The sequence below is a fragment of the Pocillopora verrucosa genome, chromosome 11 (assembly GCF_036669915.1).
Source record: "Pocillopora verrucosa isolate sample1 chromosome 11, ASM3666991v2, whole genome shotgun sequence".
In the NCBI taxonomy this organism is placed as follows: Eukaryota; Metazoa; Cnidaria; class Anthozoa; order Scleractinia; family Pocilloporidae; genus Pocillopora; species Pocillopora verrucosa.
Window position 1 is genome coordinate 13,536,581 of NC_089322.1, and position 14,790 is coordinate 13,551,370.

The 14,790-nt window shown below is 36.7% G+C and overlaps 2 protein-coding genes across 3 annotated transcripts; one reads left to right on the forward strand and one right to left on the reverse strand.

Moving 5' to 3' along the window:
* Window positions 1–10: 10 nt before the first annotated feature.
* On the forward strand, window positions 11–5,004 carry LOC131794566 (large ribosomal subunit protein mL46). Of its 2 annotated transcripts, XM_059112087.2 has the most exons (6): window positions 11–113; window positions 251–528; window positions 2,029–2,232; window positions 2,791–2,898; window positions 3,303–3,448; window positions 4,868–5,004. In XM_059112087.2, the coding sequence occupies exons 1-5, from the start codon at window positions 17–19 to the stop codon at window positions 3,444–3,446; spliced, it is 831 nt and encodes a 276-aa protein (XP_058968070.2). In that variant the 5' UTR covers window positions 11–16; the 3' UTR covers window positions 3,447–3,448; window positions 4,868–5,004. The 2 variants fall into 2 exon arrangements, with proteins under 2 accessions (XP_058968070.2, XP_058968069.2); XM_059112086.2 differs by lacking the exon at window positions 4,868–5,004 and having other exon boundaries at window positions 3,303–4,411.
* LOC131794564 (CXXC-type zinc finger protein 1-like) lies at window positions 4,544–14,753 on the reverse strand. Its single transcript, XM_059112085.2, has 17 exons — window positions 14,712–14,753; window positions 13,771–13,866; window positions 13,022–13,092; window positions 11,548–11,648; window positions 10,881–10,993; window positions 10,667–10,753; window positions 9,462–9,536; window positions 8,890–8,973; window positions 7,929–8,000; window positions 7,552–7,754; window positions 6,835–6,943; window positions 6,650–6,745; window positions 6,046–6,159; window positions 5,543–5,586; window positions 5,318–5,408; window positions 4,893–5,045; window positions 4,544–4,779 (listed from the first exon to the last, which is right to left on the reverse strand). Exons 1-17 carry the CDS (start codon window positions 14,742–14,744, stop codon window positions 4,669–4,671), a joined length of 1,653 nt encoding a protein of 550 aa, XP_058968068.2. The 5' UTR covers window positions 14,745–14,753; the 3' UTR covers window positions 4,544–4,668.
* Window positions 14,754–14,790: the final 37 nt, after the last annotated feature.

Consider the following 14,790-nt stretch of genomic DNA (forward strand, 5'->3'; position numbering starts at 1 on the left):
CTAAGCATGATTCAAAATGGCGGCTCCGGGAGCATACTTTTTGAGACCAGGTTTCGGGCGTTTTTCTTTAAGAAGCTACCCTTTATCGGTCAGGGATAGCGTGAAAATAACAAGTAAGAGCACAGAGGGATAGTAGTTTGGCAGTTTTCTTGAAAACTGGTAGACTACTCTGGGGGATTTTGTCCTGCGAATACATTGATAAGATAATGAATTTAAATATTGGATTTTACAGAGGAGATTTCTCTCTTAGATTTTATAAATAGAAAGAACTTCTGCTCAGTTCAACCAAAACCAAGGATTTCAAGGATCTTCAGTGCAGTTTGTGTTCAACGTTTGCCACAGATCACAAAAGAGAAATCAGAACTGGAAAAACGGTATGAGGAACTTCAAGATCAACTGGAACTTGAGCACAGTGCACTGTCAGAGGATGAAGTTGAGTGGGAAGGAATTCAAGAACGGAAGAAAAACTTGAAGGATGATGACGATGATGAAAGTATGGCAATAGGAATGATGGAGTCGAAAAGAAAGGTTGTTATGATTGTTAAGATTGGCATGTACTAAAACCTGAAACATTAAAATGAAATGACCAAAATGAAACAAGTGAAATAAGCAAAAGGAGCAAAACAAGCAAAGCAAAATGATGGTAATGAGCAAAACAAAATGAAACAAGCGAAACCACTGAAACAACCAAAACAAAACTATTGAAACAAAATGAACGTCATAGGCAAAAATGAAACATCTGAAATAACTAAAAAATATGCAAAAAAAAAAAAGTCAATAATGATAAAATGAATGCCCAGAGGTGTCAGGTGTTACATCTTGATTGCGATTGGCTTGGCGTGTGGTGTTGAGGGAACCTTCATAATCAAATAAATAAATAAAAAAATCATGTCAATGAATACAGCTATCTGTTTCCTCCTCTCCTTTTTGTATACACTTTAGTATTCAATATGGCTGGCATTCTGTCCAAGAAACTACAATCATATATGTGTCAAATTATAGTTTCAACTGCTGATGTGGTGGAAAAAAAGGTTTGGAGAGACAGCCTTAATTTATTTCAAAGCCTCAAATGCAAGAGAATATCTGAAGTGAATTCTACATTTTCTGTGACATTTTATCCTCCACTCATCTAAATCATTTTAGTGGTTTTGTTTTGGTCATAGCGGTCATTTTGTTTTGGTTCCTTGGTTTTGGTTGTTTTGCTTGTTTTATTTGTTTTGTTTGGTCATTTCATTTTGCTGTTTCGGATTTTTGTACATGCCGATGAGATTTGAGTTTGGCTTCAAACAAAGTGAAAATATCTTGGAGATTACTGCCTCCCTGTAAGATATCATGAGCAGAAAAGAATTAGTTTATAATGTGTTCATGCACAATGTTGACTAGCACTATTGCCTGCATCTTGCATTGTGACTGTTCTTGATAAAAGGAGCCTATTTTACTACAGTTATGTGCGTCTGGTACATGCCACTTGATATACTATTTTAGCCAAGAAGTCATATTACACATAAAGATAGCACATAATTTACTTCACATCATCTCTCTGAGAGGTTCAAACATTGAAGTTACCATAGAAAATGTCTTTTGTTACCCTTGATACTCTCTGGAACCAAACTGCCCCTTGGGATATGGATTATATTGTGGCTTGTTTGGAGCTTTATCCAGAGGGCAAGTGAACTAGAAAAGTTGGTTATTAGGCAGCAACAATTTTTTATTTAGTTTTGAAGCTTTTCAGACAGTTTCAATTGTCTACATTTTTTCTTTAGTTTTGTCTATGGCTAAGGTAAATCCCTTAATATGTAAACCCCGATGTAGGCTTTGTTTTCAAGAAAAATCAAGGAAACATCAATATTTCAGTTCTGTGTTATTATGAAATGCTTTAGTAACAACTGGGAATAGGAATTTCCTCTTTTTTGGAAATCCTGAAAAAAATGTCTATAAGTTAAGGATTTCTTGTAGCCCACAATTAGAAAAGTAAATAGGTGGATTGCACATATGATGAAATTTAATTTAGTCATGATAAATCAACAGCAATTTGAAGAGGAGCAAGAAGAGGAATTAAGACTTTATCAGCCAGGGAGCCGAGAGACAGAAGCAGACAAAATAACTGACCTTAAATCATTGCATCGCAAACTGCAAGACAACTTAATTTTGTTAGTAAGACGCCAAAAGGATTCAGTGACATGGGAGCTGCCATTTGGTGAAGTGACAAACACCAATGACACTCTTCAACAGGTTTGTTGACATCTTCCCTTTTAACCTTCAACTCCCTTGATCTGGTTGTTGATTCTCCCCATTAGCAGCTACACATTTCCTCATAAATTAGTAGGGAAATTTAGTGCTAGATCAAGATGATAACTTCTACCTGATAAGTTTGAGGACTCTCATGACCATTTTGCTGGATAATGTATGAATATTAGAGGAAGAAGTTGCATCTTAATCACTTTTGGGAGTAAAGGGGTTTCAATTTAGTAAAACTGGAATTAACAACTCTAAAAGACAGTGGTTATCATGTTGTAATGGTCATGTGCACAGCCTTTTCCCTATGTTTTGAATGGCTGAACAACATTCATAGCAAAATAAACTAAACATAGTCTACTTAACAAAAAAAGTTACATGCACAGTGTAGTTGCTTTTATTGGGACGGTTTCATCTTGGGTTCATCTGCAAACAAAGTATGTGTTGTCATCATTCACAACACAGGTGATGGCATTGTGGGCAATAGGGTTTTGTCCAACTCTTATAAATATTAACAATAACTGTAAATAAAATTGCATTTTTTACTTATTTCAGGTAGCATCAAAAAGTTTAAGTGACACTTGTGGCACTGATCTAAAAGTTCATTTTCTTAGCAATGCACCAACTGCTGTGATGAAAAAGTACAAAAACAAAAATGACAAGGTGAGGTCAATAATGTTCAAAAGATAACATTGTTAAAGCTGGAGGAGTGCCAGGCTGAAGACAAGGGTATGGTACCTTGTTTATTGAGGTTCACTTTAATGATGCTTTTGGGAATAGGGAGATGTTACGTCTTCAAAAGAATGAAATCAGCTCTTTTCCTCTTACTGAAACAAAATCAAAACTTACCTCAGACTTGACAGAGTTTTCTTTATCTCAGGCCCAAACTGAGATGCACTCAAAATATACTGAGATGCACTCAAAATCAAAACCTACCTCAGACTTGACAGAGCTTTCTTTATCTCAGACCCAAAAATATTACTGAGATGCACCCAAACACTTTTCAGAACTTGTTGTCTTAACTTGCCAAGTGTGTCTGTCCTCAAAATCTTCTTTTTGTTTCCTAGGTATTTTTCTACAAAGTGAACTATGTAACAGGTTGTGTCAGACTACATGAAGGATACTTTGATCACATCTGGGTGACAAGGAAGGAAATGAAAGACTTTGTTGATGCAGAATATTTCAAGACAATAAAACGGTTTATATTTTAAATGTTAGTGCAAAAACAAACCAAGGATTAGATTGATTAAATACAATGTCCCCTCATTTTCTTAATTATTACATGGTTATCTTTGAGTTGAAGACAAAGTAAAGTTTGCACTTGAGCCTATTGGTCCACCCAGCCAGAGCTTATTCCAGTTTTGAAAATTCACCCATACCCATATATATTCCTGGAGTATTATTACTGGATAGGACACTAGTCCTTCACAAGGTTACCCTTCTAGCATTACATCAGGCTTCCCTGAAAATTCACCCGTACCCATTTATACTCCTGGAGTATTATTACTGGATGGTACACAAGTCCATTGCAAGGTTACCCTCCCAGCATTTCATCAGGCTTCCCTGACAATTCACCAATACCCATTTATACTCCTGGAGTATTTTACTGGATGGGACACTAGTCCATTGCAAAGTTACCCTTCCAGCATTAATAGCATTATTATTATTATGGAGTATTATTACTTGATGGGACACAAGTCCATTGCAAGGTAACCCTCCCAGCATTTCATCAGGCTTCCCTGAAAATTCACCCATACCCATTTATACTCCTGGAGTATTATTACTGGATGGGACACTAGTCCATTGCAAAGTTACCCTTCCAGCATTATTAGCATTATTATTATTATGGAGTATTATTACTGGATGGGACACTAGTCCATTGCAAGGTTACCCTTCCAACATTTCATCAGGCTTCCCTGACAATTCACCAGTACCCATCTACACTCCTGGGTGGGGACAGGCACTGTGAGAGAAACGTGTTTTGCTCAAGAACGTAACACAATGTCCCAGCCAGGTCTTGAACCCAGGCCTCTCAACCCATAGTCCAGTACACTGACCATTAGGAATAAGGGAAGATATCTTGCAGAGTAAATTTAACAGGTGATTTTTTAGGTTTTGTAGTAATCAGCCTCTGTCCTTCAGTGAGTATCTGAGACTGAACTTGTAACCTTCCTTTGCAAATGGAAACTTCCTTGTAACTTAAAGATCAATGTGTGATAATCGGATTTGACTAGCTCACAGTTGGATTCCACAAGTGAATGTGTAACTTAACACCCTTACCAGCTTACTTACAATGGCCCCTTTCCACTCGTAGAAACTATAATTGTTCTGCATCAGGTATGATTATCTTGAAAATAAAGGCAAATTTTGACAAAATTGTAAAGAAAATAATTTATTTATAACAAAGTCTTTAAAATGTTGCAGGAGGTTCTTTTATTCATGGCATGTTGTCTCATGCAGCAGTAGACCCAGTACTCCTCCTCTTTGTGCCGCAGCATATCTGAGGGACCGTTCTTGTTCAAATGCCTCTTCAAGTTTTAGCCACTGAAATGAAACAAAAAATAGGTCAGATAAGAAGACTAAAGTTATTTCAATAATGTGAGAACTTACAGACAAGTTAAATTTCTTTCAGGTATGAAAAGTAGGAAAAGACAAACCTGCTGTATTCGTTGTAAATCAATCTCTGCTCTGCGTAACTTCTCCCAGCAATAATGTTTCATACATCTCCTCTTTGAAGCCCGACAGAAATCTCCTGTTTCTTCAAAGACATTAGTGACTAAAGGACAGCCACAAACATCAGTAGCAGAGATCTTAAAAAAATAAAGTGGAATCTGTTGATAAAGATGTCATGGAGGTTGTTGCTCTAAATGAAAACCTGTTCTGAGAGTTTTGTCCAATTTTTCGCATTTATCCTCCATGAACCAAAAAGTTTGAAATAAAAACATTTATAGGTCTCAAATATTCTTTAAGAAGTGAGCAGTTAGTTCACATACATATTGAGCAGGGCTTTTAAGATTTTTACAGAGTTATGATATGCAAACAAGTGAAAACTACTTAATATGTCTCAAAAGCATGATGATACCTTTGGTTCCTTTGTATGTTCAGGGCACAGAACTCGGAGTCTTTTGCAGTAAATCTTTTGCTGATGGTTGTAATAATCACAGAACAAGTTCCTGAAAAATTGAAGTGTAAAATTTCAGTCCTAAGCAAAGGTTCAGAACAAGTAAAGTTAAAAAACAACACAAAATCCATTATCTCTAAATGGTAAAAATCCTCTGAGAGCAGTTACAACAACCAAAACACATACCCCGCACTTTTGTAAATGGAACCAAATGTTGTTAAGCTTTCATTCTGTAAGAGAGCAGAAACCAAGTACCTTAAGTTATCATGTCATGTTATGGCCATTTACTCAATCATGTTGAACTCTCAAGTTCTAAACTGTTCACGAACATGAATAAAGAGGAAAAATTTTAGGGAAAGTATGGTGCTGCATTGGTAGGAGGTATTACAAGAAACTTTGGTTTTATCAGATGAATTAGTAAAATTGGCTACCACAAAGAGTTTCTCAAGCTGATGTTTTGAGTGTTAGTCTTTCATGAGAGTGAATAGCAAAGGGCTGATGATTGATTCAGTGGCCAATTTACATTATCCTTGTGGTTGATAAAACCAAATTATCTTGTTTAGAGGCATGATGCAGAGGGGAAAGAAGACAGGGTGGGAAGGAAAGGTGCTCATAGGCAAAGTAAAGCTATGGGTATTAATTATATTACAGTTGTAAAGCTGGGACTGAATGCAAAAGTCTGTATGAACCTTCATGTAACACTTCTCCATATGTCTGAGGGCAACTTTAGGAGCTAATGGTAGTCCACAGGTGATGCAATGGACTTGAAGATCTGTTTCACCTTCTACTTCAGTGTCTTGTGCCTGACAAAGAACAGACCATGATAATTTACTTGAACATAATGTTGTACAAAGTAGTTTTTGGTAAGAACTACATATTTTGAGAATACCTTCAATTGTGTTTCATTATCTTGGTTAGTTTTAAGCTCTTTGAACATTAAACATTTACACTCTAACATCAGAACTCATATTCTCCATACTGTTCTCTATACATTTCCATTAAACTGAAAAGGAGAATTCATTAACCAATAAAGAGCTTCTTGAATTGGTGATCATTTCCCTTATTCTTGATTGCCAGTCACTCTTAGAGGTCAAATAATTAAAAGGATTTGATATTTTGCAGACCATTGCTTGGAAATCTGCTCCATTTCCTAAGTGTCTTGACAGATGAATCACAAATCACACTCTTTTAAAATCATGAAACTCTATCACTCTCTACATCTGGAATACAACATTGACAACATTTCAGGATTTTAGCGACTGGCATTAATCCACCCACTTAAAATATTTGTACCTCTGATTCTTCTATTGTAGCATGTTTTGTCTTCTCTATAAAAGCATCAAGTTCATTACTCAGTCTGTCAAGTTCCATCAACTTCTCCTGAGCTTCCTGAAAAGGAACAGAATGCTTCTGTCAAAGCCAAGAAGGGTAGAAATTGGTAAAAACATCTCATTTTTTCATGAAAACATAGACTGTACCTCTTTCTTTTTCGCCAGTTTTTGCAGATACTCCTCAGCTTTGATATCAGCGACACTTGTAGATTTTTGCCATTTAGCCATTTTCTGGGGTAAAATCTCTTGAATGCGTCTAAAGGGAGAAAATGTTTAGAACTTTTGGAATATAGAATATTGATATAATTTAATTAATATTAAGACTACTCTATGTTTTGCCTTCATCTATAATTTTTAACGAAAGAAATGATCCTTGCAAGTGAGCTTCAATTTCACCCTTTAACTCCCAGACTTACTTTGTAATTCTCCTTACTGTCAAGCTTACAATTCTTATAATGTTAGTTCAGAGAATTTAGTATTGGATCAACTAATCATCCCCAAATTGATAGTTTTCTTTATTCTCATCACTTGTCTGGTTGATATTGTAAGGAGAAATTCTCTCTCAGTCACTCATGGGAGTTAAAGGGCTAAGCAATAATTGCAGAAATGAAGCATACCCAGATCCTAGGTAGGCTCCACTACCTTACACTGGTATGGTGCATACATCTGCATGACTATTTCCTTTTTTTTCATCAAAAATTACAAGTTCTGTAATGCACCTGAAGTGCGTGACCATTCAAATGAAAACTTTTTCTCTACTGTCTACCATCACGAGTTACCATAATTTTGATGAATTTAATCTAAATTGGAATTTACCTGCAATCTATTACAATTCAGGTCTACAAGATTTGTCTGCATTTTTACCTGACAGCAAGCTGAATGCCACACTCATCGCTACAATACTTTGAGCCAGAACGAGCCGCATTGGTGCAACCCAGACCATAACACTGCCGTACTTCCTCCCTTTCTCTTTCTTCACAATATTCAGTGGAAAGTCTACTCTTTTCTTCATTTGACATGATCCTTTTTCTTTTGCGTGCCCTCTCACTGGTTTGCCTGAGCTTCTCCTGTTTTAAAAGACATTAGAAGCTTAATCCTAGTGGTGTGACAAGAGGCATCAGAGTTTTGCCATTTAGCAGGCTCTTTTTCTATCTTGACAAAGATAAAACTATTTCTATTGCAGCAATCTTTTTGTCTTTTGGTTGGCTGCGATACTCAGAATACTATCAGAACTGACAAACCTTCCTACTCTCTGAAGACTTGGCATGTTTCATCTTCACTGCTTTCCGTTGTTTTCTCAGTGGAACAATACTCTGTTACCAAGAATAAAAGAAATGTTAGTGTGTGATAACTTCACAAAGTTTTCTGCACAGAATTGACTTAAACCCTTGAAGAGACAAAGCATCTAATCTCTCCCCATTATATTGCCCCTGAATCAAGCATAAAGGTCAGTAGAATAAAGGAAATGATCACCAACTAAAGAAGCTCTTTGATTGTTGAACAAATTCTCCTTGTCAATACCTTAAGGAATGTAGAGAGAGCAGTGTTGAGAATATGCATAATGATGGTCGGGTGTAAAGGGTTCAGCCAATTGATCATCAGGGGTACATTAAATTCTTGTTTGCATGCTAACATGGGTTTAGTATCAACTGAGGTTTTGAATGACCCAGCCTATGAAGGCATAAATATATATTTATTTAACAAATAGATTCCAAGTTGCCATGCCTCTGTTCAGTAATAGATCACAGATGACATCAAAATGTGGTAAGAACAAAAAAGTGGCACACAAGGCGCAGCCGAGTGTGTCACTGATGTTCTTACTACCACATTTTGACGTCCTCTGTGATCTATTACTGAACAGAAGCATGGCAACTTGGAATCTATTTGTTTTATATAATAAAGAATTAAAAAAAGTTTTAATGATGATGTCATCTGTATGTCTGTCCTTCAATAGATCATAGGTGAGAACCAATCAGAATGCATGCATAACTGAGCTTATTATATAAATATTTATTTCTAATTACTTAGCAACTGAATGCTTTAAGTGTCACAGTTTCTGGTAAAAATCAGGGGTTCATAAGTGCTAGACTAGCAACAGATTTAAGGAGATTGAAATGAATAACCTTTTTTGTAGTATGTTACACAATCAAAGGCTTCAAATAAAGGACAACTAACAACTCTTATAGAAAGTTTGTTGTGTACCTCAATATCAATATCGCCATCTTCTCTTCTACTCTCCTCATCTTTCAACATGTCCCTGTAAGCTGTGCCACCTCGTAGAAGAACCTGATATAAAACAAGTTACTTTCTGTCAACCATACAATTCTTATAATGTTAGTACAAAGAATGTAGTATTGAATCAACTAATTATCCCCAAATTGATATTTTTCTTTATTCTCATCACTTATCTGGTTGATATTGTATTGATATTGTGAGGAGCAATTCTGTTTTGGTCACTCATGGGAGTTTAAGGGTTAAAGTAACATTATTTATACAACTACAAAGACACAAACCTACCAGTTTGTTTGAATAAAGGGGTTAATTCTCTAAAGAAACTGCGGTGTTGTATTGATGGGAGAGGATAACAGGGTAATTAGGTATCATCAATCGAGTTGATAATGTAAACTGGCCACCGTAAAGAGTTTCAAAGCTGACATTTTGAGTGTTAGCCCTTCCTCAGAGCAATTGTGGGTTTTGTGTGTGTTTATATGCAGAAAATGGAGCTACATGCTACAATTGGCAACAAGTGTATGAAAATGAATAGCCTAGCTTACCCTTGATTTCAGAAGGCATTGTCGTAAGCGACATTTCTGTCTCATCTTGTTGGGGCCACCAAACTTCTTCATATCCTAAAAAGAACAGATGAAAGCTTACAAAACCAGTTTTTCACTTTTTGAGGCAACCTGACAATAACATAGCCATGTAGCTGTTAGACTAGTGGTTAGTTAATAGAATTCTCCTTTCACTTTGTAAGTTAGCCAGTCAGTCAGTTAGCTGGTCAGCTAGTCCATCAGGCAGGCAGTCAGGCATTCAGACAGTCAGTTAGTCAGCCAGTCAGTTGGTCAGTCAGCCAGTCAGTTGGTCAGTCAGCCAGTCAATCAGTCACTCAGTCAGTCAGTCAGCCAGTCTGCCATTTAGTCATTTATTCAGTCAGTCAGTCAGTCATTCAGTCGGTAATTGTGAAGAAGAGCTCCCCAAAAAACCTGTCGGCCAACTGTCAGTCAACTGTCGGCCGACAGTCAGCCGACAGTTGGTCGTCTGTCGGCCGACAGTTGGTTGTCTGTCAGCTGACAGTTGGTTGTCTGTCAGCTGACAGTTGGTCGACTGTTGGCCGTTTGTCGGCCGACAGTTGGCAAACAGACAGCTGACAGGTTTTGCCTGAAATATAGGCTACCTGTCGGCTGACAGTGGGCCGACAGTTGGCCGACTGTTGGTAATGTCTCGGTAACCTGTCGGTAGCTTGTTGGTAAAACGTTAATACAAACCTTAATGTTTTCTCTTGGTTTTTGCTTGATACAACACCCAACATGTGTAATACATTGACAAGAATAGCCTTTCATACATCACCATTACGGATTGTTATGTCACGTTAACTGTTCGTTTTTGACACAATTTTTCTTTTTTCTTAACCTGTCGGTAACCTGTTGGTTAGCTGTTGGTAGAGTGTCGGTAACCTGTTGGTCAACTGCTGGCCGACAGTTGACCGACAGTAGGCCGACAGGTTTTTTGGGGAGCTCTTCTTCACAATTACCCATTCAGTCAGTCAGTCAGTCATTCAGTCAGTCAGTCAGTAAGCCATTTAGTCTCTCTGTCATACAGGAACTCACTTAGTTCTCCTTAAAAACTAATTTCTTCTTTTCCCAAACTTTGGAGCAGACCAGGAGGAAATATAAGGCAAGAATGTTTCACTGAATTCAAATAAAAATTTTCTCAAGGAGAGGCTTCATCTTGTAAAAGATTCTGTTTAGTAACACAGTACCTTGCAGAAGTCACACTGTCCACAATCCTCTGTCCTAACACATGCAACACATTCGCCACAAGTTCTCCTTGATCTCTTACGCTCACTCTGCAGGGAAAATAAACATTGATCTTGTCAAAATTGTTTCAATTTTTTAGTGTGTTTGAAAACAATAAAAACAAATGGGAAAAAAATGAAACAGACAAATAAAAGAACCTTCAAACAGATCACTTACATCATCTTTTGATGAACTGTGCTGCTTTTCTTTCTTCTCTGAAGGAACTTTGTCTCTCTTCTCAGGTTTTGGTTTTTTGAGCCTGTACTTTATACACAAGTGTGGGTCCTTTTCTGAGGCAAGAAACAAATAAAAGGGTAAATGCACCTTAAAATGACTGCATTTTTACTTCTAAATTGAAAATATCCACCATTTTGCCTCAGTATAATGGCTGAATGAACAAGGTCATCTCAACCGTTTAACTCCCAGATCAAATTTGTAATTCTCCTTACTGTTAACCATACAATTCTTATAATGTTAGTTCAGAGAATTTAATATCAGATCAATTAATTATCCCCAAATTGATATTTTTCTAAATATTCTCATCACTTGTCTGGTTGATATTATATTGATACTGTAAGGAGAAATTCTGTCTTGGTCAGTTATGAGAGTTAAAGGGTTAAACTAAATTAAACCATCACATTAGTACACAAATTCTCTCCACTGTTCTTCACGCATGATGATAGTTATAAGCCAGGAGAACTAGTCTCACAATGAAGAGCCTCTTGAGTTCCTGATCATTTCCTTTATTCTCATGACCTTCGTGTTTGATTCAGGGATAGCACTATTGGGAGAAATTCAATGCTGATCACTTTTAGGGGGTCAAAGAGTTAAGATAATGACTCACCTAAACATTGTGCGCAGTAATACTGCTTAATTTCTTTGGCCTCCAGCTTTGTTATGCCGATGCAGTCTCCATGGAACCACTCATCACATCTGTCACAACATCTGAGCAAGAGACAGTTACAAAATATATAATTATGTACCAGTACCAGTACCAGTACCCTCACCAGCTCTGGCAAAATTAAATTAAATTAATGTTGTTTGCATGCTTACCAAATAACAACACACAATTTGAATTTGAATTCCATTCACTTTTACATTTCACCCTCACAACCATGCAGTTAAATCTATCATTCTTAAAAACTTTAAATTGCTTCAAAACAATTCAGAGACTGGTACTATATTTTCACAAACTCCACTAATTTCATTCAAATGCAACAAAAACATAGGCAACCTTCTGGTCAGGAGTTCATTTCAAAACAATGGCTAGGACTTTCAAATGCACTCACTCATGGTGCAAAACTTGTCCTTTTATTCTTCAAAATGTAGAGAAAATGTCAGAGGCCCAAGAGATCTATTAAGATCACTGATCACTTTATGAGCATCTCTGCTAATGTCATTTACTGCATAACTTGCACTTATTGCAAAAAGTTATACATTGGTGAAACAGGGAGATGACAGGTGACTGATTCTGAGAACACCTTCGCAATGTAGAAAGAAATGACAAAGACACATCCAAACCAGTTACTAGACACTTTGATCTCCCTAACCACTCTAAGCAGCACATGACTGTTTGCGACCTTTCCCTATATCTAGGCAGTTTGGAAAGCTGCAAAACTCTATAACAAACATTTCTCTTCCAAATCGGCACTTTTAAACCGCCAATTTATTCTTGTGCTCTTGTCACCATATTCCCATCAAAAGTATAGATCCATTTTCTGCAGATAAACCCACACACAACCCCAATTCCTCCAATTGCTCTAATGAATGGTTAACACTCGAAACAACAGCTTTTAAACTCATTATGGTGGCCAATTTATGTCATCAACTCAGTTGATGATACCAGTACTAAATTACCCTGTTATACTCTCCTACCAATGCAGCACCACAGTTTCTTTAGAACCTTAACCCCTTTAACAACACACAATTTCTCTAAGTGTCACCACTTAGAGAAGCATATGATTGCAGAAAATGATCTGATGCCCCTAATTGTAACTCCCAAGATCTGATCATAAATTCTCCACTCTTGCTGCTACACATTTCCTTGTAAATTAGTAATGAGACATTACGATGAAGGAAAACAAAGAAACCATTCTTCAATGGGTGCTAACATTAGAATTTCCTGCTTGCAGCTGGATCTTTTTCCAGTTTACAAGGCCATGTTCTAACTTAATGTTTGCATGGTCACATATTATTTCATCTGCTTAGAGACAAAACAATTTCTTTCTCTCTCATAACCAGCTATTACGGACTTTCATGCTACTACAGACACTAAATCCCCTTCTATGTTGTTCAGCCAAATGGTGATCAGTACTTACATCATAAAGCGACTGGTATCACTTGTACCACATACACAATACGCTGCATCGTCTTTCTTGGACTTTTCCTCCTAAATTACAAGCATAATGAGAATCAGTGGTGATATCTGAGTGTATGAATTAAAGTCACTTACAATTCAGAATCATTTACAAATATTACTAAAATCAGAAAAGACTTTACCTGTCACTACATCTACTACTACTTTACTGCAGCACAGATTCCAATATCACAATTTACACAACCAAGGTATAGCATTGGCTAATCTTTGCAGGTATTTGGAAAAATTAAGAATGAACATTAACCCTTAAACTCCCAAGATCTGATTATTAATTTTCCCCTCTAGCTGCTACACATTTCCTTAATGTGTAAATAAGTTACAAGAATTTGGTGTCAGATCTAGATAGCATCTAAGATCTGATAAGATTGAATACTCTCATTACCTGTTTGCTGGATAATGTTTAGAATTTAAAGGAATAAGTTACTTGTTAATCACTTGTGGGAGTTTAAGGGTTAAGCTAAATATTATAATAGCTATGAAGTTACAATTTCAAAGCTAAATCAACTAATACATAACCAAGCACAGCAAGTACAGCAAGCAGAACAAATAACAAATAGATCTATTGCTAAAACAAAAGGTAGAGAAAGCAGGTTATGATAAATACTGTTGAAAATGAAGAAATAAATACAGCTATAGGGTACAATTAATAACTGGTGCTGAATTTCAAGACTGGAGGATGGGTACTTTTACCTTTGCAGCCTCTACCTTCTCTCGTGCGGCAATCATGTAATTCACCTTTGCTTGTCTTTCAGGTAGGACATTAAATTTACGAGCTACCTCCTTGAGCTTCGGAATAGAATGAAAATATGGAAAACAGATTTGGAATTCAACATGATTTGATCCTAAGATTTTGGGATACACCCTGATTCACTATTGTAATGACTAATATAGGGAGCCTCCAAGGGTTTCAAAATGTTTTGAAGGTGTCAGACTCAGCAAAAGTCGGTGACTTTGAAAAAGTTCAGTAAGGCCAAAAGGTAATAATTTTGACCAGAGTAACCAGTGACATGTTATCAAGTAACTGGCAGAACCTCAGCGGTCACTGACTTATTTTGAAACCCCTGAACCTCTTGATAAGGGGGGTTGATCAAAATCGGGTACATGCAAGTATGTGTAATGAAAGGGATGAAATGACGGTTCTTAATTTTTTTTCCCCTTGGCTCCAATTTTGTGTAATTCATAGCAAAGATCATTCAATCATTTCATTTCATCACAACAGTTCATCACATATGATTCATCAAACTCTAAAACTTATTTCATCGATTTCACAGCAAAAAAATCAGCTGCAACTGACATACAAACAACTGCACTTGAAGTGACTTCACGGCGCAGTTAGTTAGAGCAGGAGCGTGAGATCACCGGCTCAAATCCCCGTATCACTCCAATGCTATTGAAGGCTTATTTGAAATTGGTATATTCAATTATACCGCGAAAATAAATCAATCAGTGAAATTTATCATCTTAATTAAATTACATGATATTTAATAGCATTTCATTTGCTCAATCAAAAACTTAATTTCTCGATAAAAAATTTGGAACAAATTGAACGAGATCGCCTAAAAAAATTAAACAACTGGAGGAACCAAATTATATAAAGTGATCAAAGATTCTTGGGTTTTCGTTTGAAATACCTTTGAACCGCTGCCTTTAGTTTCCTCCGCCATCTTGGTTTGAGTGTCTTGAAGACATGCGCGGGAAACCTGCTTAGTA